We start from the raw sequence: 22860 nt of genomic DNA on the forward strand, positions 1-22860 counted from the left end.
GCTGAACTTGGGACAGTGTCAAAGGGCATCAATGCCATGTGCATATGTATCTGAGATTCAATGAGGTCTTTCTGACTCCATCAAGATTGTATTCTGAACTACTATGTTTTGCTGTGAGCATGGAACCATGCAGAAAACTGCAGGAAGTGAAAGAAGGAAGAAGCATCACAGTGTCTTCTTGGTGAATACTTGGGCCAAGAGCTATTGCCTGAAGCTACCTTTCTCCCACTCACAGGGTAGAAGGGTCAGCCATACTTAAGAAGTCAGGACACGTCCTGAAGCTGTCAAGACACGTCAGCTATCACCTGCCAGTCCAGGGCAGATAGCTATTGTGTCATATTTCTCACTGAGCAGGATCTAGAGATGATGTTTTAGGAAATACAGATTTGGATGGTAGGAGCTAGAATAGTATGATATAAGGTAATCAGCTATGTCTTATATGATTATTTGGATAGCAGTAGGATTGATGAAATCAGAGCCTATGGTGGTATCCATGTGGGTTTTATTAATGCATGGTTCTATCCTGAGGAATCTGTGCCCCATTTTGAACTCTTAGAATCATTCTAAGATCCTACTGGTCACTCACCCCTCCTTCTATCCATCCATTCAGTCAGTCCTCAAATTTGTTACCTATTGTATGCCAGGCTGCTAGGTTCTGGGTCTGAAAGATGGTTAAAGAATAATAACTGCTCAAGGAGTCTAGTGTCCTATGGACACATATTTCTTTCTTTCTTTCTTTCTTTTTTTTTTTTTTTGGTCTTTTCTAGGGCCGCTCCCGCAGCACATGGAAGTTCCCAGGCTAGGGGTCTAATTGGAGCTGTAGCTGCCGGCTTACGCCAGAGCCACAGCAACTCCAGATCTGAGCCATGTCTGCAACCTACACTACAGCTCACGGCAACGTTGGATCCTTAACCCACTGAGCAAGGCCAGGGATCAAACCCGCAACCTCATGGTTTCTAGTCAGATTCGTTAACCACTGCGCCACGACAGGAACTCCACATATTTCTAATATAAGGGCCTAATCATATGAATCTGTTGGCTTAGGATAAATGATGCTGCAATAACGATTGGTCCCCCAAATGTCACTAGTTGACAACAATGAAGATTCATCACATTACTTGAGCTTTATAGGTTGCCTGAAACTCTGCTCCATATATTCTTTAGGGGACCAAGCTAGTAGGGCCAGCCTATATGTAGAATATGCTGATCTCATGGAAAAGAGAGTGTAAATGAGAGAGTAGCCCTTCAAAGCTTCTGCGGCTACCGACTACATGTCCCTTCTGCTCAAGTTTCATTGGCCAAAGCAAGTCACATGACCAGGTGTGCCAACAGTGAGGCAACCCCGGGCAGTTAACAGTTACTAGTTGGCAGTTAACAGTTGGGAGGAAAAAAATGCAAGTCCCGATGGTGCTATAACAGAGTTAAGCACCAGGCACAGACAGCAGGCAGAAAGGCATCAATATTTTGGAGCTCCTCTTAGTTTTCTTCATGAATTGATATATTTTAATTGAAACTGCAGGTGTGTTTTTTTTTCTTCAGTCCAGCTTTTATTTATTTTTTGTCTTTTTGCCTTTTCTAGGGCCACATCCGCAGCATATGGAGGTTCCCGGGGTAGGGGTCTAATCGGAACTGTATCCACCGGCCTACGCCAGAGCCACAGCAACGCAGGATCCGAGCCGCGTCTGCAACCTACACCACAGCTCATGGCAACGCCGGATCCTTAACCCACTGAGCGAGGCCAGGGATCGAACCCGCCACCTCATGGTTCCTAGTTGGATTTGTTAACCACTGAGCCACGACAGGAATTCAGTCCAGCCTTTAAAGACAAACTTGGCCAGACCTAATAGAGTGGAGAGGAGGTACTGGAATTTGTGTTACTCAGTGTTTCTATTTTAGCGAACAGGAAAACAGCGTTCATGACCACCCTATATGGTACAGTTGCTATCAGCTGGGACTATTTTTGTGGAAAAGCCATTGGGCTTAAAGTCAGACATACTTGGTCTGAGGCCCGCCCTGCTGCTTCCTGGCGCTGTGATTCTGAGGAGTCATTTGGCCTCCTGATGTAGTTCATCTATACAGCAAGAGTACTGGTGAGAGAGGGAAGTTGCTTGGTAAACAGCAAAGCACCATTCAGATGTTCGACCTTTGTAAGAATTCAATGGAAAATGTCGTGCGAAGTGGCCTGTTCTTTTCCGTTGCTGTTGGAAGCTGGTGTGCAGAGTAGGTTTACTGACAGCAGCCGAGATGTGCTGAAGCTGATGATTATCTGCGAGACGGGTTGGGTTTTGATTGTAAGTGTGCCTGGCAAACCTATCAATGAGACATGTGCCTTGATGAAACGCTGACAGCCTATTTACACAGCGGCAGCTGTGATATTATAAAAGAATGAAAGGCATGCCGGAGGTCTCAGTTGCTATGGAAGATCCGACTGCCATTCATCTATGTGGCTGATTACACCAGGATGGTAAAAATCTGATCTAAACATGAGCAAAAGCGTTCCTGAATTTTAATAATAATCCAGTATCTCAGAGATGGATGCAACCTCAGCAATGATGTTGTCTGTATAGATAAGGGAACTGAAACCCATAGATGTTAATAAACTAGCTTTTAGGAGTTCCCGTGTGGTGCAGCAGAAACAAATCCAATTAGTATCCACGAGGATATGGGTTCGATCCCTGGCGTTGCTCTGTGGGTTAAGGATCCGGTGTTGCCATGAGCTGTGGTGTAGGTTGCAGACTCGGCTAGGATTCCAAGTTGCTGTGGCTGTGGTGTAGGCTAGCAGCTGCAGCTCTGATTCAACCCCTAGCCTGGGAACTTCTATATGCTGTGGGCATGGCCCTAAAAGCAAACAAACAAACAAAATAAACTAGCTTTTATATCCCTTCTTGGTTAGGCGTAGCATTGAGTGGCTTTTAGTACAGAGATAAAAATTCATCTGTCTTTTATTTAGTGAACTACTAACTCATTAATCTCTAAAACATTTCTTTTACTATTTAGCATTCATAGTTCTAAATATTTACGATTTACACATAATCAACCCAAGCATAAAAACTCAACATATAAAATTTTCCCGGACATTTAAACATTAATTACAAATTTGTAATCAAGCTGGTATATAAACAAATAATTAAAACTATGAATCTAATAAATCATATTTTTTTAAACATGCTCTAAACACCTTTCGAATGAGACAACACATGCACAGCATGTGACTTTGATTATAGCAATGATTACACTCCAGGGATGTGTTTTTCTGAGACACTGGGAAGTCAGATGCTCCTCAGAGATGCAACCCAAACTACGCTGTGTTCTCCTCATCTTGTATGAGGAGAGGTCTTGCTGATGCTATGTGGCTCAGAAACTAGGAAGCGGTCTATGAGCGTATTTTCAACGGAGTACATGGATGGTTGGCATACATTCTGCCTGAAATCATGATATAATCCCATAGAAAATACTCCCACAGCAGGGACTGTGGTGCACCGGAAATGAGCTCCCTAGCTCTGTCAGTCTCCTCACCTGAGGACGGTATTTCCCGCAGGGCACCCTTTTTGGGGGAGTTCTGGGGAATAAGAGCTGCACAACAGGTGTGCTTAGCTACCTAAAGGGAAAGCAAGGGTGAGAACAAGAACGGTCTCTTACTGGTAGTTCATCTGAAACACTGCATCATCCACTTGCACAATTAAAAGTCATGGTAAAAGTGCTAATACATGAACTTAAATTTATTTTCTTTGCTCTATAATTTTATAGCTTCCCAAGGTTAGCACTTTTGTTCCTTTCCAATATTACCATTATTTTTATAGGATATGATTTCTATACTTGCCTAGACAGAGTTGTTGAAGTTTTAAAAGCCTTAGAAAGGAAAAGAATATGACTTCCAGTTTTTATAGGTTCTAGAGTTTTGACACAGATCTGGCTGTTCTTGGGAATGGTCCTTGCCGTGCATGGTCCAAAATGGTTCCCAAGCACATCAGAATCCCAGCAGCAGGGGGAACCCAGGAAGGGGAAGGGAGATATGCCCCCTTCCTTTTAAAGGCATAACCCGGAAGTTGTGTGTATCACTCCTGCGCATTTTCATCTGGGAACTTGACCACACCTAGCAGCAAGGGAGGCTGGAAATCTGTTGGCTGGGCACCCAGACAAGAATCCAGTGTCTTCTTAGTCTAAAAGAAGAGAAAAGCTAGCACTGGGTGGTTCCTGTGTCTGCCACCATGGACGCTTTGGGCCACCATGTGTTTGCAGGCACTGCTCATACAGACACGTCCACCCCTGTCCAAGGGAGAAAAGCCCCAAACTCTGAGTGTTTTGATTCAGCTTAAAGACCAGAAGCTCCCAAGGGATAAGCAGTCAGGGCCAGGGGGAGCTCCTGGGGGTATGACAACTTGAAGAGACAAGCGACCAACCTCCAGCTCTTCCACAACCCAAAATACAATGGCTACAGAGGAACAGGAAAACTAATAAAAAGTCCTATTCGGAAGGCAGATGAAAACAAAGCACCCGAGGCACTGGGCTGTTGCAATGATCAAATCCTACCAGGCAGGAACTGGAAAGAATTTCATTTCGGTCAGCGAGAGAGGCACTTGGTGCATCCACCAGGCCACCCTGGTTCTGCTCTCCAGGCAACCACCCTTGGCTGACACTTCCCTTTGAGAGGTTCTGCCTGGTCCATCTGAAACAGCATTCAAGATCACATATTTCTTGGGGACACAGTCCCTTCCTGTGGGTGTGGGCTTGGAGTCTAGACCTGTTTTGAGGTCAGGGACTTTGTAAGGGCAGAATGGTAGTTTCCCAGGCAATAAAATTCCCCGAGTAGGCTTTAGTCTATTTGCTTCCAATTCATTCCATGTGTAAATAACTATAGCCGAGATCTGGTTTGGTATAGGTTTAGCCTAAAAGTTCTATTTCCCAGAGTTCCCGTCATGGCTCAGTGGTTAACAAATCTAACTAGGAACCATGAGATTGAGGGTTTGATCCCTGACCTCACTCAGTGGGTTAAGGATCCGGCGTTGCCGTGAGCTGTGGTGTAGGTTTCAGACGTGGTTGGATCTGGCATTGCTGTGGCCCTGGTGTAGGCTGGTGGCTACAGCTCTGATTGGACCCCTAGCCTGGGAACCTCTGTATGCCGCAGATACGGCCCTAGAAAAAGACAAAAAAAAAAAAAAGCTCTATTTCTTGACCCCCCTGCTCTGCCTTTGACACAGTGGAAGTGACTGTGCCATACCCTGGCATAGTCCTCAACTGGCTTAGGGCCTTTGCTTTCTGCCCCTTGGATACCAGCCCCCTTTTAAGAAGCTCATCTACATACCAAGACTGCTTTGCTGTAGGCTGCCCAAAATCTACGTGGAGGGGCCCTGGAGAATGCGATACCCATGAAGAAAGATCAAAGAACCACTGAGATATCAGACATAGGAACATTTAAGATTAAAGGACTTTAACTTAATTTCTCTGATATTGTACTCGTATCTCTGTTCCACTCAAAATCTTGAATCCTAATGACAGCGATGTAATCACTGACTTCCTTTATCTTACCGCAGACCTATAAATGCTTCAACACATATTATTAGTCAAACATGGATATTGTGATCTTGAAAAGATTTAGTTTTTTTTTTTTTTTTTTTTTTTTTTTTTGCCATTTCTTGGGCCGCTCCCTCGGCATATGGAGGTTCCCAGGCTAGGGGTCAAATCAGAGCTACCGCTGCCGGCCAACGCCAGATCCAAGCCACGTCTGCAACCCTACACCACAGCTCACGGCAATGCAAGATCCTTAACCCACTGAGCAAGGCCAGGGATCAAACCCGCCACCTCATGGTTCCTAGTTGGATTCGTTAACCACTGAGCCACGACGGGAACTCCAAGATTTAGTTCTTTTTGCCTTTACAATCCATCCTTTGTCTTTATTTAGGAACACCCCTGTGCATTATAGCCTTTACCCTTTACCCACTTAGAGGCCAGAGGCAACCCTCCAGTTGTGACAACCAAAATGTCCCTTGACATTGCCACATGTCCCTGGGGGGCAAAAGTGCCCTAGACCAAACACTACTGCTCAAGAGATACATAGACCAAACACCGAGTTTAAAATCGTTTGAAAGTTATTCTCGTCTCTGTGTGACTATGCCACCAACTTGATGTATAGTTAGGTTTGTTTTTCTCAGTGGTTTTCAGGTATTAAAGATTGCTTTTAACTTGTTTAATAGTTTTTAAACTTATATTAATAGGTGTGATACTGACATTGCAGTCGTGCAAGGAAATGATCTGTCTCACCTCTGCCACATTCATATCATTCCAAAGTCAAAAGAGATAGCCAGGTAGTTTTTGTGTGTTTTTTGTTTTGTTTTGTTTTTACTTTAATTTTGTTTCTTAATCATGAAAATATATCGAATAGCTGGTCCTGCCAAGGAAGTTTCAATTCCATCTTTCCACCGTGTTCCCTCCCTTCCTCGGTAATAACATTCTCATTAGTTTGGTGGGCGGGGGTTGGCCTTCCATTGTTTCGTTTTGAAAACGTAAGTATATATGTGTTTGTACATGTTTAGATACATATATACTTGTATTTATCACCCCTTCTCTTTTTTTGGTCTTTTTAAGGTTGCACCCGTGGCATATGGAGGTTCCTAGGCTAGGGGTCTAATTGGAGCTGTAGGTGCTGGCCTACACCACAGCCACAGCCACGCGGGATCTGAGCCGTATCTGCAACCTACATCAAGGCTCACGGCAACGCCGGATCCTTAACTCACTGAGCCAGGCCAGGGATCAAACCTACGTCCTCATGGATGATAGTTGGGTTTGTTAACGGATGAGCCACAATGGGAACTCCTATTACCACCCCCCTTATATGAACGTTAAAATACTATAAACACTGTTATGGATATCTAAAAGCAAGGACTTCTTTCTATCTGCAGTAATTGAAGTATCTGGGTGGCTATAAAGTGCAACGCCCTGTCCTAGACACTGAGAGTCTTTGCCTTCAATGGAGAAGACAGACTGATGCAGGACATGACTCAATGCCAAGTTTTCAAAATCTCCAGTCCTACCCACTGACCTCTCCTCCATGTTTGGGGGCCACATTGAATTTGACCTCTGTTGAAGCGGTCATCTCTGAGTCTCTGAGGATAAATGTGCCTGCCCAGAAGCCTTCATATCACCATGAATGAGGATGTTCTTGGTAAGGAAATAACCAGGGTGAAACAGAGTGCTGGGCACAAACGTCCTTTAAAGAATGTCCCTGGAGTTCCTGTCGTGGCTCAGTGGTTAACGAATCCGACTAGGAACCATGAGGTTGCGGGTTCGATCCCTGGCCTTGCTCAGTGGGTTAAGGATCCGACATTGCTGTGAGCTATGGTGTAGGTTGCAGATGTGGCTCGGATCCTGCGTTGCTGTGGCTCTGGCATAGGCCAGTGGCTACAGCTCCAATTAGACCCCTAGCCTGGGAACCTCCATATGCCGAGGGAGTGGCCCAAGAAATGGCAAAAAGACAAAAAAAAAAAAAAAAAAAAAAGAATGTCCCCTGACTTCCTTGGGATGTGTCTAAAAAGACACCTCAAGTGAGGCTGAAGCAGGTGTAGAAATGAATGTTGGAGTGATCTGGATGTCTGCTTTTACAGATGTGTTGGCTACTGAATTCTGTTAAATGAAGCATCAAGAAATCTCAGTGTCACCTCTAGCCACTGGACCTCTGCATTCCTTGTCAAAATATCTATGGGTAAAAGTTACACGTGAGTACATTTGTTCCCTTTTACTAGAAAGATCTCCAAATATAAAAATAGAGACTACAACACACTATGCAGTCATCACCCAGTTTCATCAGGCTTCAGCCCTTTGCCACACTTGTTTCATCTGGCCCAGTCTATTTTTTCTGAAGTATTTCAAAGCAAACTGCACACAAATCATTTCACTCTTAAATAATGCGTCTTTTTTTTTAAGAAAAAAAAAAGTGGGAGATAGAAGTGAGAGATCACTGTATAACTGCAATATCAGTATCATACCTATTAAAAATAACATGGATTTGTTAATATCACCCAATAGCATTTCCAAATTTATATTTCTCTGGTTATCTAAAACAAAAACAAAAGCCCCTCAGTGATGGTCTTTACCGTTCATTCAAAATCAGGGTCTAAACAAAATCTGCTCATTACATGTGGGGAGTCTGCTACGGGACATGAACTGATCCAGCATGACCCAAAGCACTCTGGGTAGCTGAGAACAAACCGTCAAGCATCAGGAGATCCTGACTCCTGGTTGGATTGACCCCAGATGCTTGGATTGTTGAAAACATCCATGTCCCCCCTCAGATCTCTCCAAGTTGGACATTCTCATTTCCTTCCACTGTTCCTCTGTGACACGAGTTGTCCTCTTAACACGCCCCTGTTGGCTAATGTCTCTGGTAGGCGTATTACAAGGAGTTGCTATCCTCAATTACCAAGCCTCAGATCAGCACTGATGTCCCTGCTGCAGAGATAAAGAAAGCTATTGACTTCATGGGTGGGTGCCTGGCTCTCCAGATGGGTATTCGTTGGAAATTCCAAAGCTAAGCCAACAACTCAAAGCCTTGCCTGATTCTTCTCTTTAGAACATGAACAAGTCATTTTGATTCTAACCACCCTTGATTCCTACTAAAAAAATTTTTTTTTTACCTTTCGGTTGTTTGGGAAAATCCAGTACCCACTGAGAAGAGTATGATTAAGAGCTTGGGTCTTTCCTGGAGTCTCGAAGCACTACTTAGTGGTTGGATGCACAGACTTTGCAGTCAGGCTTGCCAAGTTCAAATTCCAAGACTGATGACCATGAACTGGGAGACTTGGGTAAATTATTTAATCTCTGTTTCTCTATAGAACGGAACTGATGATAACACCTACCTCATTAGCTTGTTGTAAAGATGAATTCAATACATGTAAAGCACCAAGACATGATGCCTGACCCAGTAAGCGTTATATGTGTTTGCTCTGTTACTGTCTTTTCTGCCTCTGCCACTTAGATGCTGCCAGACCTTGGAGCAAGTCATCCAGCCAGAATGTTTCCAATTCCTCATCGCTAAATTGGCAATTACAGTGCAATCTATTCATAGGAATATTATGAAAATTAAAAGAGTCAATTCACTAACACCTGAAAAAATACTTCTAATGCATAATAAGCACTCAGTAAATATTAGCTATTATTATTATTATTATTTTAATCTTTTTGTCTTTTTAGGGCTGCACCTGCGGCATATGGAGGTTCCCAGGCTAGGGATTGAATCGGAGCTGTAGCAGCCGGCCTACACCAGAACCACAGCAATGGGGAATCCTGGCTGCATCTTCAACCCACACTATAGCTCACGGCATTGCCAGATCCTCAACCCACTGAGCGAGGTCAGGGATCGAACCTGCAACCTCATGGTTCCTAGTGGGATTTGTTAACCACTGAGCCACGATGGGAACTCCAATATTAGCTATTATTAATTTGGCACTTGGTACTTAACCATAGTACTAATCCTAAGCCAGAAAGTCTGGTGTACCACAAATACTGGCATCTCTTTGTTTTTAATCAATCAACTTGATTTCACCTCCATCTTCGTACTGCCTCAGTCATTCTGAGTTTCTCTTCCCTGAGTCCTCCAGAGTTTGTGCCAAGAATCTGAGGGCTTCTACAACACCCAGGTTTCCGGAGGGTCCTGGTGGTCCCAGCTCCATGATCTCACTCAGAGTTTCATTATCTCAGGCCAGATGGTCTCTGCCACTTCTGTGCCACACTTGGGACCTAAGGTCTTGGCCAAGTCTCTGAGCCTCTGCCCAGGACCACGTCTCCTGGCGCATCATTTCCAGCCACAGCTTGAGGACACCTTGACTTTTCTCTTAACCTCTCGTCCAAGTCTCCGGAAAGCTCTTCTGAATCTTTTCCAGGGGAAAATCATTTTGTTCTCAAATCCTTCATGGATTTTTTTGGAAGCAAGAGTTTGGGCACCAGTCTTGCCAATGACAAAGAAACCCTGGGCCTGCTCCGTACTTGCGTGGGGGGAGGAAAGAGAGACCCTAGAGGGAAACATCCCCTATCCTCACCTCACAGAGCTCCCCATGCCCCACACCTGCAAACGTGAGCTGTCACACGGAAGGGCGTTCAACTCACAGTTACTGACCCAACCCCGACCAAGGGCCAGATGCTGAGTGAAGCACCAGAAGAAATAAAGAGCCAAACAAGATAGGGACCCTGCCCCCAGAGTTCTTCCCCTAGACCAGTGAATCACAAAGGACCAAGATTTTGGCTCTCTTGGGGACACTTGGCAATGGGGAGAGATACTTTTCGTTGGCACAACTGGAGGGGCTGGTACTACTGGCCTCTGGTGGATGCAGCACCAGAGGGGTGCTGCTAAACAGCCTACAATGGACAGGACAGCCCCATGGCAAAGAATGATCTGACCCCAGGTGTCAAGAGTGACCGGGCGGGCCGTAAAAATTGCCAGCAAGACAGAAGGAAACTCCAGAGGCTCATCCGACAACGATCCTTGGAGGGAAATGCTAGTCAGAAGGAATATACTGGGGAGTTTCTCATCACAGAGGGTACGATCGGGGATAAGGAGGAGCTGAGGCTTGAGCTCGGAGCCCTCTCCAGGCAGTTTCAGACATCAGTGGCTGTGGAAGACTCCGAGAGCTAACGGGCCAGCTCCTGGCAGCCTGGCAAACTGAGCTGCAGCGGGCTGCTGTCATTGAGGGCCTGTCGCACACAGAAGTGCCTTCTCTCTGGGGACCAGGGTGTGCACGGGGGCTGCCCTTCTCCACCCATCTCTGTGGTGCTGTCACCTCCCCAGTGATCAGTAACCAGGCCAGTCAGGTGAGGTTTCCACCCTGGCCTTGCAACAAGTCTCCCCAGAGATGACAGGGAAGGGCCCAGATGGGGTTTGCTTTGTTTTGTTTTGTTTAACTCTACAGGTAATTCTAATATGCAGGCAAAGTTGAGAGTTTTGTTTGTTTGTTGGGGTTTCTGTGTTTTTTATTTTTTTACCAAAAAACTAACATCTCACTGTTTTTGCTGCGGAACATAATTCAGAAGTATTCCCCTGCTGGCTACCTTGGGTGGGAGAGAAAGAGGGGCCTGTGTGTTGGGTTTAGAAAGATGGGTGAGCTCTGGCTCAGCAGTGGAGAGATGCTTCTCTCACGACGTAGATCCCAGAGGGCAATAGGATGAAAACCTTGGGATGTGGAAATGCCCTGTTTCAGATTTCAAATGTTAAACAGGTCCTGGCCCCCAAGATAGGAGCAGCTGTATGTAGAAAATGGACCACATTGAGTTTCTCATTCACATATATGTTCAACCAGTTCTAGGGCCTGAAAAATACATTTTAATTTACAGAAAACTCAGCATTTGTAATGGCTGGTACAGCTAAGGACTTCAAGGGTCTCTCTATTTCCTGCTCTGGTTGTGGGTGAGGGGAGGCGCCAGCTTACCACCTCAAATATGTTGGCAAGCTGCTCTCCAAGGCTAGACGGGGTCCCTGGGCCATCTCATTTTCCCTGATGGCCTCAGCTGCCAGCTTTGTGCTGCTGACTCTCAGTTCTGTTCTCTGGTGAACTTTCTCCAGCTGAGGGCTTCCTCCCAGGGAGTCAATGGTCTCAAACCCAATGTGTCAGCAACCATGATATCCTTCCTTCCTGGTCTCCCAAGCTGTACTTTCTAGCTCGTGATAAGCAGGCAAATCGACATCCCTCTCTCTCCCTCACCACCCCCACTTTCCAGGAGCCACTCATTCCAGAAGGTTCTCTGTTCTCAACCTCTCCCATCCCAGTCCTGTGTGGTCCTTCCCCAATGCTGCCATGACAGCTCAGGCATCATCACTTCACACCTGGACCATAGCAAGAGCCTCCTATGTGGTCCTCCTGGGTTCCCCACTCTTTTCTACTTCAGTCTCCACCTGGACACCAGAGCGATCTTTCAAAGATGTACCAGTGCTAAGAGCTTATGACTTGCGCAGTGCTGACATCAGTCGCCATGCTGGCTCTTTACATGCATAGTCTCTCTAGCATATAATCCCTTTAAAGCCTCCCTAAAAACTCTATGAAAATGATAACTCTCTCTCATTACCCTCATTTCACAAGATATGGAAACTGAGGCACCGAGAGGTTACGTATCCCGTCTGGGGTCATGTAGCCATTAAAGGGGAACCCCTGCTCCAATGTTACTCTCTGGTTTAAAACCCTTCGGTGACTCCCCAGTTCTTAACCTTCAGGGCAAAGTGCACACTTTCAACCTGGTCACAGGGTCCTTTGCGATTCAGGCTCCGCCTCTCTCCAGATTTATCACTCCGAGGGCTCCATCCTGACCCCCAGTGCTCAAGCCTCTTGGAGCCTCCTACAGCTGCCCAAAGGTGTCAGGGTGTCTTGCTGCTATTTGTTCAGCTGATCTTCCCCAAGATCCTTCCCCATCCAGGCTGTCTGGCAGACAGGCCTCCTAAGGTTCAACCAGAAGGATACTTCCTCCATGAAGCCTTCTGAGATTGCATCGTGCCTCTACTCTTTGGAGAACTGACCTCTTCCGCCCTTGGGCTTTGCCATAGCTGGCCCATATGTGGTGACCTAGTTTGTTGCCAAGGGTGAGGGCAGGGGTAGAATGTGCTCAGAATCTATGGAAATTCTTTCTTTCTTTTTTTTATTTTTTTGCCTTTTTGCCTTTTCTGGGGCCACTCCTGTGGCACACGGAGGTTCTCAGGCTAGGGGTCGAATTGGAGCTGTAGCAGCCGGCCTGCACCACAGCCGCAGCAACGTGGGATCCGAGCTGCATCTGCAACCTACACCACAGCTCATGGCAACACTGGATCCTTAACCCACTGAGCAAGACCAGGGATCGAACCCACAACCTCATGGTTCCTAGTTGGATTCATTAACCACTGAGCCACGAGGGAACTCCTATGGAAATCATTTTTATGAGGGCTCTGACTTGACTGATTCATGCTGCCTGGAGAGGGGACTTCTCACTGTCTCGCTGGTGCAGGTGGCAGTGATTGGGGTGAAGTTAATGTCCCTTAGTGCAAAGAAGTTGGGCAGCTAGTGGAGGTCCTTGGGCTGTGCTATGGCCGGAGGCGGGGAGGCAGGGGGACCCTCCGAGCCTGGGGAGTGGCTGCCCTGAGACCACAGGGAGCTCTAGAGAGGTGGGAAGACCTGGCCGCTGGCCTTTGGGTTCTACATTCCTCCAATCCTCCAGGAGCCTTGTGAGACTGGAGCCCGTCCATGATAGGGTGGGACATAGCAGCTGGGGCTGGGGCCCAGGCTCTTGAAGGCTCTCTTTTAATGCCCCTCAGCCTCAGACGGTCCCTTCCTTATGGGGCGGGAATTTGTTGGCTCCTCTGGTCCCTTCTCAGCCTCCTCCTTTGGGACTCCATTCCCAGGCCGTCTTCCAGGCCTTTCCTCATCCGGCTTTGGTGGACAGAAGCCCTGCCTCCCTCCCCGCTCACTGCTTGGACAAGTCAGCTACAGCTTCCAGTTTCAACACCCCTTTTCTTTCTTTCTTTCTTTTTCTTTTTTGTCTTTTTGCCTTTTCTAGGGCTGCACCTGCGGCATATGGAGGTTCCCAGCCTAGCGGTCTAATCTGAGCTGTAGCCGCCGGCCTACACCACAGCCACAGCAACGAGGGATCCGAGCTGTGTCTGCAACCAACACCACAGCTCATGGCAACGCCGGATCCTTAACCCACTGAGCAAGGGCAGGGACCGAACCGGCAACCTCATGGTTCCTAGTTGGATTCGTTAACTACTGAGCCACGACGGGAACTCCAACATCCCTTTTCTTTAAAATGAAGCAATTGTTCCTCCACTGGTGAACTTGGCAATGGGTGCTGGAGGAGAAGGACTTTCATTTCCTCGGGCCTTAGGATGCAGGGGAAACACTGGAGAGAACTAATATGAAGTCACCCTCTCAGCCCAAGATGTCAGGCGCTGGGGCTCTGGGAGCCCAGGTACCGAGGGTCCAATTTTCCTTCCTCACACTTCACCCCTCGGGGGATGTGTGACCCCCCTGAGGAAGACCAGCAAACTGGAGGAGCATCCAGAAGCCCAGGTTAACTCCCCTGCCACAACCCCCACCCCCACCCCCCACTCTAAGCCATCTCTCCCCCAGGCCTCAGGGTGGATGATGAAGGTGGGCAGGAAAGGTGTTGCAAACAATCTGGACAAACACCTGTATCTTTGTTAACAGCGGATCATGTTGGCCCTGAGGTTTTCTTAGCTGGTCTTCCTCCGAATGGCTGCAATAGCGCCCTCCTTCGGCCCCCTGAGTCCTTGCCATGTGCCTCTCTGAAGGAATTTATATTTCTCTGAAATGCATTATAATACTTTGTGCGCATGCCTTTGCCCTGTCTTCTCGTGTTCTGAGCTGCTTACAAACAAAAGCGACCCACATTATTTAGCTCTGTGTTCCCAGCGCTTAGCACATAGACCCTGGCCCCTGGTAGGGTCTCCACACGTGTTGACAACTGTGAGATAATGAAACTTAGCAAGAATCATCCCGGGAGTTCCCGTCGTGGCTCAGTGGTTAACGAATCCAACTAGGAACCATGAGGTTGCGGGTTCGATCCCTGGTCTTGCTCAGTGGGTTAAGGATCCGGCATTGCTGTGAGCTGTGGTGTAGGTCGCCGATGCGGCTTGGATCTGGCGTAGGCTGGCAGCTTCAGCTCCGATTCGACCCCTAGCCTGGGAACCTCCACATGCCATGGGAGCGGCCCAAGAAATGGCAAAAAGACAAAACAAATGAACAAACAAACAAACAAAAAACAAGGATCATCCCATCATTGCTTTCCATGTTTCCCTTATTATTATTATTACACTATTTATTAGTATTATATTATCATTATTACTCCATATAACACTACATGGTATTACTCTAGGCAAGGGCACCAAGGAATGTCTGATGGATATAAAGGGGGAATCAACACAACTCTGATGATAATCTCGCTTCCTCCTTCTCACCCTGCCTCTGTCCCCCTTTCTTTGACCTTCATATATGTGCCGCCCCTTCTCTGGAACTTTCTTCCTGTCATTGCTCCCCTGGGTATTTCAAGCCACCCTTCAGGACTCTGCCCATGTCACTTCAGGAGCCCTTCACCTCGTGCAGCAGACAGAAGACCTCCTAGGAATTTTTAGACCATCTTCCACTGCGGGACACAGAGTTACCAATGTCTCTTGATGTGTCATCTCTTCCACTAGAGGGAATGAGTTCCACGCAACGCCTAGCATGATAATGCACGTCCATTCACAGATTCAACACATGTTTTTTGCACACTGATCATGTACCAGGCGCTGGTGTCACATCGGCAGATACACTCTCCTTGTGGGAGCCAATTTCCGAGACTGTCCCCAGTGGTCCTCCTGGTATTTGTGGCCTCCTATGTTTCATCCCAACTGAATTGAGGTTGGACTGTGTGACGGACAGTCCATGGAGGGAGTGGTGACATGTGACTCTAGTGACCGGTAGCATAAGATTCAATCATAAAGGCATTTTCAGCTTCCTTTGTGGTCTCTTGGGTTGCTCACTCTGGGGGAAGCCAGCTGCCATGGCAGGAAGGCAGTGCAGCCCTGACAAATGTCCACAGGGACATGGAGGACCAGCTTGGCAGCAACTGTCAATAGAGTGAGCCACCTTGGAAATGGACCCTCCAGCTCTGTCAAGTCTTCACATGACTGTAACCCCCCTGGCAGCTGAGGTTCAACTTCATGAGAGACCCTGACCCAGAACTGCCCTACTGAGCCCTTCCCAAATTCCTGATCCATAAATACTGAGTTTTGGAGTTCCCGTCATGGCACAGTGGAAACAAATCTGACCAGGAACTATGAGGTTGCAGGTTCGATCCCTGGCCTCACTCAGTGGGTTAAGGATCCAGCGTTGCCATGAGCTGCAGTGTAGGCCAGCAGCTGTAGCTCTGCTTAGATCCCTGGCTTGGGAACCTCCATATGCTGTAGGCGCAGTCCCAAAAAAGCAAAAAATAAAATAAAATGCTAAATTCTTGGTGTGATTTGTTATACAACAGTACGTAACTGATACAATCCTATAGTCATGGAGTTTACATTCTAGTGGAAGAGATTACATGAATAGAATTTATCTGTTCATTTATTCAGTATCACCTGATACTGGCAGGGTGGTGGTGGCTGGGATTACAGCCGCCACAAGACACTGGACAAAGTCTTTGCTTTCCTAGGTTTATGATCTAGTAGAGAGAGCCACGAAAATAAGAAAATTCTGTAAAATATTAGGTCACCAGTACCAAGAATAAAAGAAAACCAAGCAGGTGAGGTGAAAGGGAGCACGGTGGGGCTGAGCAGCAGCTGGGTGCTTATAACATCTTGGTGGAAGGAAGGCATGGCCATGGCCTTTACCTGGGATCACCACAGGCTGGAGGAAGGCCTAAGCCCACTTTCTCTCACTCTGGAAAATACCTTGGTGCCTACAGATCCAACCATGGGCTGGCACTATTCGCCCAATGCCTTCCACCTCAGCTGCTCTGATTGTTTATAAAAGGTGACCCCATGCCCATGAGCTGCTTGCTGTCCACTTCCCATTCTGCTATTCACTGAAAGAGATACTGTTCTTCAGACCAAGCTCACCACTCTGCCTCATCCATTCCCACCTCCCTGGAGCCTCCTGATACCCTTTCACCCCAACCTGCCCTTCTTTTCACGCACCACTAGGTGGAGGTATACTAACACTTACTGGGCGCTTCCCATCTGCCAAGCTCCGCCTTCCCTCCGCTTCTGCATGATTTCATCGCCTGCTCATGACGCTTTGTACACGTCCCATTATTTTCCTGAGGTTAAGGCCCGAGGTCATTCAGCTATTAGGTGGCAGAGTTGGAATTCAGTCCCACATCCCTTTGAATCCAGACTTCATTCTTTGGCCAAGATCACCCACTGAGCTGGAAGAGCTCAGAAGTCACCTCATTTATTCCTCTGCTTCTGCGCAGGGCTGAAGTTAGATTAGCTCCAAAAGATTATGAATAAGTATCTTAAATTAGTGCCAAAGAAGAGGGGAAAAAAAAAAAGAACCCTAATAGCTCATTACAAGCTATACTGGGATTTTCGAGTTTCATGTTCTTACTAATGCCTAACAGTCGACCCACTTGATAAACTTGTATTAAGTGCCAGCTATGTGTTAAGCCCTGTGTCATGATCGAGTTAGGCATGGGTTATCATGGAAATATAAAGAGGGATGATGGACAGACTGGCAAGTCAGGGCAGCCCCCAGGTGATGCTAAACGGAGCCCTGGCCATCTCGGGAATGCCAGGCAGCAGAGGGGGCCATGCAGACAGATGGAACAACATGTGCAAAGTCAGGGAGAGGGGACTGAGAAGGGCTCATTTCCGAAAATGGCTGGAGTTTACAGGAAGTGTTGGGGAGGCATGGGCAGTGGGATTAAGAGATGAGCAGGAGCCAGATCAGTGCCAAGGTAAGGAATCTGCTCTCTCTGAAAAATGGGGGGTGGGGTGTGTGTGCGATTTAAAACTTTGAGGTAAGGTACTGCTATAGTAGAAAAATTATTTCATTAGTGGTATGGATGATGAATGGGAAAGGCCAATTAGGGAGAATACTGCAATGGTTTAGGTGAGAAATGATGGCTAGAGGAGAGAGAGACAGAGGTGGAAGAGATGTAGGAGAGATTTACGAGTAGACTAGTTCAGACTTGGCAACTGCCTGGGCGTGGGGGTATGGAGAAGGCAGGCACAGAGACTGAGTCATCCAGGTTCCTGGTTTGGGCACGTGGGTGGTGCTGAGATGGGAATCAGGGGGAGGAGCAGGTTTAGGGAAAGATACTGACATCTTATTATCCCCAGGTTCCTTAGGGCAATCCTCGCTTCACATGAGGAAAGGAGACTCCAAAAGCTGAAATGATTGGCTTGTATTCACATGGCCACCACAGTGTCAGAGGTGAGACTCCAACCTATGTCTTTCCATTCATGGAAAATATCAGTTCCCCACCCGAAGCAGATTTGCTTGGCAAGGAATGTGAGGAGAGCTTAGTAGAGCGTAATGTGTGGCAAAGCAAACATTTACCTGTGTTAACTTGCCATGTTTATATTTACTCATTCGACGGATTTATTGAGGGCCTATTGTGTGCCATGCCTATAGGGATGCTGTGGAGAATGTAATAGGCCCTACCCACATAGAGTCTACAGTCTAGTTAGGGAGACGGGAAATATACAAACAAGCAAATATATGCCTAATAAACTGTCAGAGTAACACGAGTGAGAGAGTATGGGTGCTATTTTGGATAAGGTTCTTGAGAAAGGATTTTCAAAGATGCTATTCGGTATCTGATCAGGATCAGAGTGATGAGGGAAAAATCATGTAAGGATCTTGGGAAAGAGGGTTCTCAGCAGAGGAAATGTCCAGTGCAAAGGCCCTGAGGTAAGGATAAGCTTGGAAATTCAAGGAATCACAAGAAAGCCTGTGTTCCAAGAAAAGAATGAGTAAGGAAGAGAGTGGTAAGAGATGAAGTTGGAGACAGGGGCCAGCTTCTGCAGGGCCTGTTAGACATGATCAATAATTTGGATCTACTCTAAGCATGACAGGAAACCCTTTGAGGTTTGGAACAGGGCTGTGACATCACTTTTTTTTTTTTAATTATACATTTTGGTTCAAGATACTTGTAGATTCACCTGCAGTTGTAAGAAGTGATATGGAGAGATCCTGTGTACCCTTTTCCCATTTCCTCCAGTTGTAACTCTTGCCAAATGACAGCAGCACATCGCAAGCAGGGTATCTCATTGCAGTTCTGTGTTTTCCTCCTGGTAATGATGCTGAGCATCGTTTCATGCTCTTGTTTGCCATCTCTGTCTCCTCTTCAGTGAAATGTTTGTTTAGAGTCTCTTGCTCATTTTCTGTTTTATTTTCTAACATCTTTATGGTTCACTTTTGAGAGCTCTTTATACATTCTAGACACAGGTCCTTTGTCAGATAAGTCACTTGCAAATATTTTCTTCCAGAGTGCAGCTTGTCTTTTCATCCTAACAGGGTTTTCTTCACAGAGCAAACTCTTTTAATTTTGATGAGGTCCCATTGATCAGTTTTTCCTTTTGTGGACTGTGCTTTTGGTGTCAAATCTAAGAACTCTTTGCTTAGCTCCAGAGTCCATAGTTTTCCTCCTGCGGTTGCCTTTGAAAGTGGAAGAGTAAACTGATGAAATAAATGTAGGCTTGCTGGGTAGACCTGAGAGCCCACTTGAGATTCAAGGGTGAGTGTCAAAGGAGTCGGGACTGGGAAGAGGCTTCAAGTTACTGTCTACTCCCCGGAGGGGGTGCTATGGAGCAGAATGTCCTTGCCTTTCTGGCTTGACTTGCACAGGCACAGCAGAGGCCATCTTGGCAATATGACCCAGGGCTGGGCTTCTCCCTCCCCTACGAATACTCGTAGACTCTGAAAGAATCTAATTCTTTGTATTCACCCAGAGCTTTATCCACAGCAATGCACTTTCACTACCTCATCATGACCTTCTTCTCCCAACATCTCTGTATGGAAGATATTATTGTTATTATTATTATTTTGTGTTTTTGCCATTTCTTGGACCGCTCCCGCGGCATATGGAGGTTCCCAAGCTAGGGGTCTAGTCAGAGCTGTAGCCGCTGGCCTCTGTCAGAGCCACAGCAACAGGGGATCTGAGCTGCGTCTGCAACCTACACCACAGCTCACAGCAACGCCGGATCCTTAACCCACTGAGCGAGGCCAGGGATCGAACCCGCAACCTCATGGTTCCTAGTTGGATTCGTTAACCCCTGAGCCACGACGGGAACTCCTGGAAGATATTATTTTATTAGCCCCTTTTACAGAAGATACAACTGAGGCCCAGAGAAGGGCTGAGACACAAATCTGCTCTCAAGAGGAATGATTATTCTCCTCTAGCAGCTGACTCTTAATTCTTACTGTCACTTATTGCTTCACACCAGTGGATCTCAAAGGACGGCCCGTGGGCCCCCAGGTCGCCAAGACTTTTTTCAGCGGGTCTTCAACGTCAAATCCATTTTCCTAAAAAACCTAAGATGTTATTTGCCTTTTTTGCTGTGTGGACATTTTAACTAATGGTGCAAAATCACAGGGGGTAAAACTGCTGGTACCTTAGCACGAATTAAGGCAGTGGTAGCAACATCTACCAGTTGGCATTGTAGTCTTCACCCCCAAACATTCAGAGGGGAAAAAATAGCCAGCTTCGCACTAAGGGGTGATTAAATGAGAACTACACAAAAAGCATTTCTGCTGCATATCAAAATAAGATGGTTGTCTTAAGGAAAGGAGTTGCAAGCTAAACTGTTCTCTCTCTTTTCCCCCCATGGAATACAATTTTTTACTTGAGTGAATGATAGACAAACTATAGTTATTCAGACTTGGGTGTCTGGTGGACATTTTCTTAGCAAACAAACAAAAAAATGAAACAAAGTAAATGTGTCACACAAAGGAAAGCAACTGACTGCATTTGTTGCTAATGATAAAATTTGAGCTTTCGAGTGGAAAGTAGAATTTGGGAGGAAAATTCACTTGCCACTATGAGCATGACAGCTTTCTAATACTTAATGACTCTTCTGATGATATCAATGGAAATATTAATAAATGTGGATTTTTTTTTTTGATATTGCATAAAACGCTTATACTTAGAGGAGCTGTATAACTCAGCATACTAACAGTTTCCAAGTGACCACGGCATGATGGTACAAATCAGCATGGGTCAAAGATCCATTCACAGTGTAAAAATCTCTCTATGGGGGAGTTCCCGTCGTGGCCCAGTGGTTAACGAATCCGACTAGGAACCATGAGGTTGCGGGTTCGATCCCTGGCCTTGCTCAGTGGGTTGACGATCTGGCGTTGCCGTGAGCTGTAGTGTAGGCTGCAGACGCGGCTTGGATCCCGTGTTGCTGTGGCTGTGGCGTAGGCCGGTGGCTACAGCTCCGACTTGACCCCTGGCCTGGGAACCTCCATATGCCGCGGGAGCGGCCCAAAGAAATAGCAAAAAGACAAAAAAATAAATTAAAAAAAATAAAATTTCATTGATAAAACTTCAGATTCCACATTGCAACTACTCTTTAGGAAACTTCCACTTGCAGAGTTTTGTGAGCATCCAAGAGGAAGAGCACAATTATCTGAAGAGGCTATTAAAACACTCCCTCCTTTCCCCACTTTCTAGTGCTGAGAAGTGGGACTTCTACATTCACTTCAACTTAAAAAAAACAAAACAAAACACTCTGGAAGAGACAAAAAGCAGGGGCAGCTTGGAGAATCCAGCTGTATTCTATTAAGCCAGATGGCTGAATGGACAGCTGAGCTTCAATCAGCCCTGGCCGCCTCGAACTTGCAGGTCTTGTCCGGGGAATTCAGAAGGTTTCCTCAATTTCTGAATCATTCCATCTCCAAACTGGGGTCCTACCCCACCCCCAGACCTTGCCAAATCTCTGATATGTCCTAGGAGTGAGACTCAGCCTCCCCTAATCTCTAATTGCTCCCAGGGGTCAGGGGTATTTCTAAAATTCTGTCTCAGGGCAAGGCTTGCTACTGCTCCTGCAGCCTGTGGCCAAGAAGACGAAATCTAACCTATCCCAGGTAGAGGAATGGGCCCTCCAAGTGCATCGCACACCCAGTAATGGTGATGGGGGTCTGAGCTTGGAGATTTCCCAAGTTTCTGCATCCAACCCCAAAGTGGGTGTGGGCGCCTTTCACCGGGGACCCACTTTCCATCAGGGATGGGAAGATGATGTTGTTTATGGGAGACAAATGAAAACGCAAACCAGTGAGCAACAGCAATATCAAGAGCATCTTTTACGGTAACGATGTAAAAAAGTAAAATGATTTTTAACACTATGTTTTAATTTTTAGATGTGTAAACATTTAAAAAATTCCTCAGCTTCAGTTTCTTTTCTTGTTGTTTTTTGGTTTTGTTTGTTTGTTTGTCTTTTTTAGGGCCGCACCCGCAGCACATGGAGGTTCCCAGGCTAGGGGTCCAATCAGAGCTGTAGCTGCCAGCCTACACCACAGCCACAGCAACTTGGGATCTGAGCCGTGTCTGCAACCTATACCACAGCTCATGGCAACGCCGGATCCTTAACCCGCTGAGTAAGGCCAGGGATCAAACCCACAACCTCATGGTTCCTAGTTGGATTTGTCAACCACTGAGCCACGACAGGAACTCCAGCTTCAGTTTCTATTATTGCGAATATTGATAGGCAAAACCCATATAAACAAAAGCTTTTTTAGATATTCAATAATTTTTAAGCATGTAAAGGGAACCAAACAGCTGGAGAAGTACTGTTTTATGCTACATTGGTGAAGGCTCCTGTTAGCTGCTGTGACCAAGTGATGTGTTATCCAGCATAAGCATCCTTTTCTGGATATTCTCTGACCCTAGGCATCAACCTGACCCTGAAATAAGGTACTTTACTTCAAAGAGCAGCTGAGCTTGCTAAAAGGGGACCCAGGGTTCCAATAACGGCCCACCCCCTTTCTGTCTCCCTCTCTGTTCTCCCTCCACCTGGAAAGACCATGGGCCTTGAAGCAAGGAGACCTTGGTCTTAATTTCAGTTCTGCTTTTAACCAGCAAGGGGACCCTCAGAAAGTCTCTTGAGTCTCTGGTCTCCATAAAGTAAGAAACGTTAGTGCCTGGAAGGATCCTAAGATTTTTTTTTTTTTTAGGAATCAACAAAGTAGTGGAGACAAATCTGGAACGTGCTTACAAATGTAAGTGATAATCACGGTCCAAGAAAGTCTTGTCATATACAGTTATAGGCCATTCATTTAACATTTACCAAAAATGTGGCCTAATGCAGGCATTGAATGAAAAAGGCATGATGCACAGTTCTGGCCTGTGTCCCGCATCCTCAGTCTGACAAGGAAGATGAGTGTAAACAAGAGTGAGGCAGCATGAGGAGGCAGATCCTTG

General features: G+C 46.4%; 1 protein-coding gene across 1 annotated transcript in view; it reads right to left on the reverse strand.

The window, feature by feature from the left end:
- The window catches only part of ZNF572 (zinc finger protein 572), a 61496-nt gene that overhangs the window by 32854 nt on the left and 5782 nt on the right, over positions 1–22860 (reverse strand). The window contains exons 4-5 of the mRNA XM_085021694.1: positions 18602–19734; positions 16659–16752 (exon numbers count right to left, since the gene is read on the reverse strand). Coding sequence (XP_084877820.1) covers positions 16659–16752; positions 18602–18691 — 184 coding nt within the window. The 5' untranslated portion in view covers positions 18692–19734. The remainder of the gene's footprint in view (positions 1–16658; positions 16753–18601; positions 19735–22860) is intronic.

This window comes from Sus scrofa, chromosome 4 (genome assembly GCF_054392235.1).
Source record: "Sus scrofa isolate SSC_HxYL_T2T_F1_AM1 chromosome 4, Sscrofa_HxYL_maternal_Yorkshire_Landrace_v2.0, whole genome shotgun sequence".
NCBI lineage: Eukaryota > Metazoa > Chordata > Mammalia > Artiodactyla > Suidae > Sus > Sus scrofa.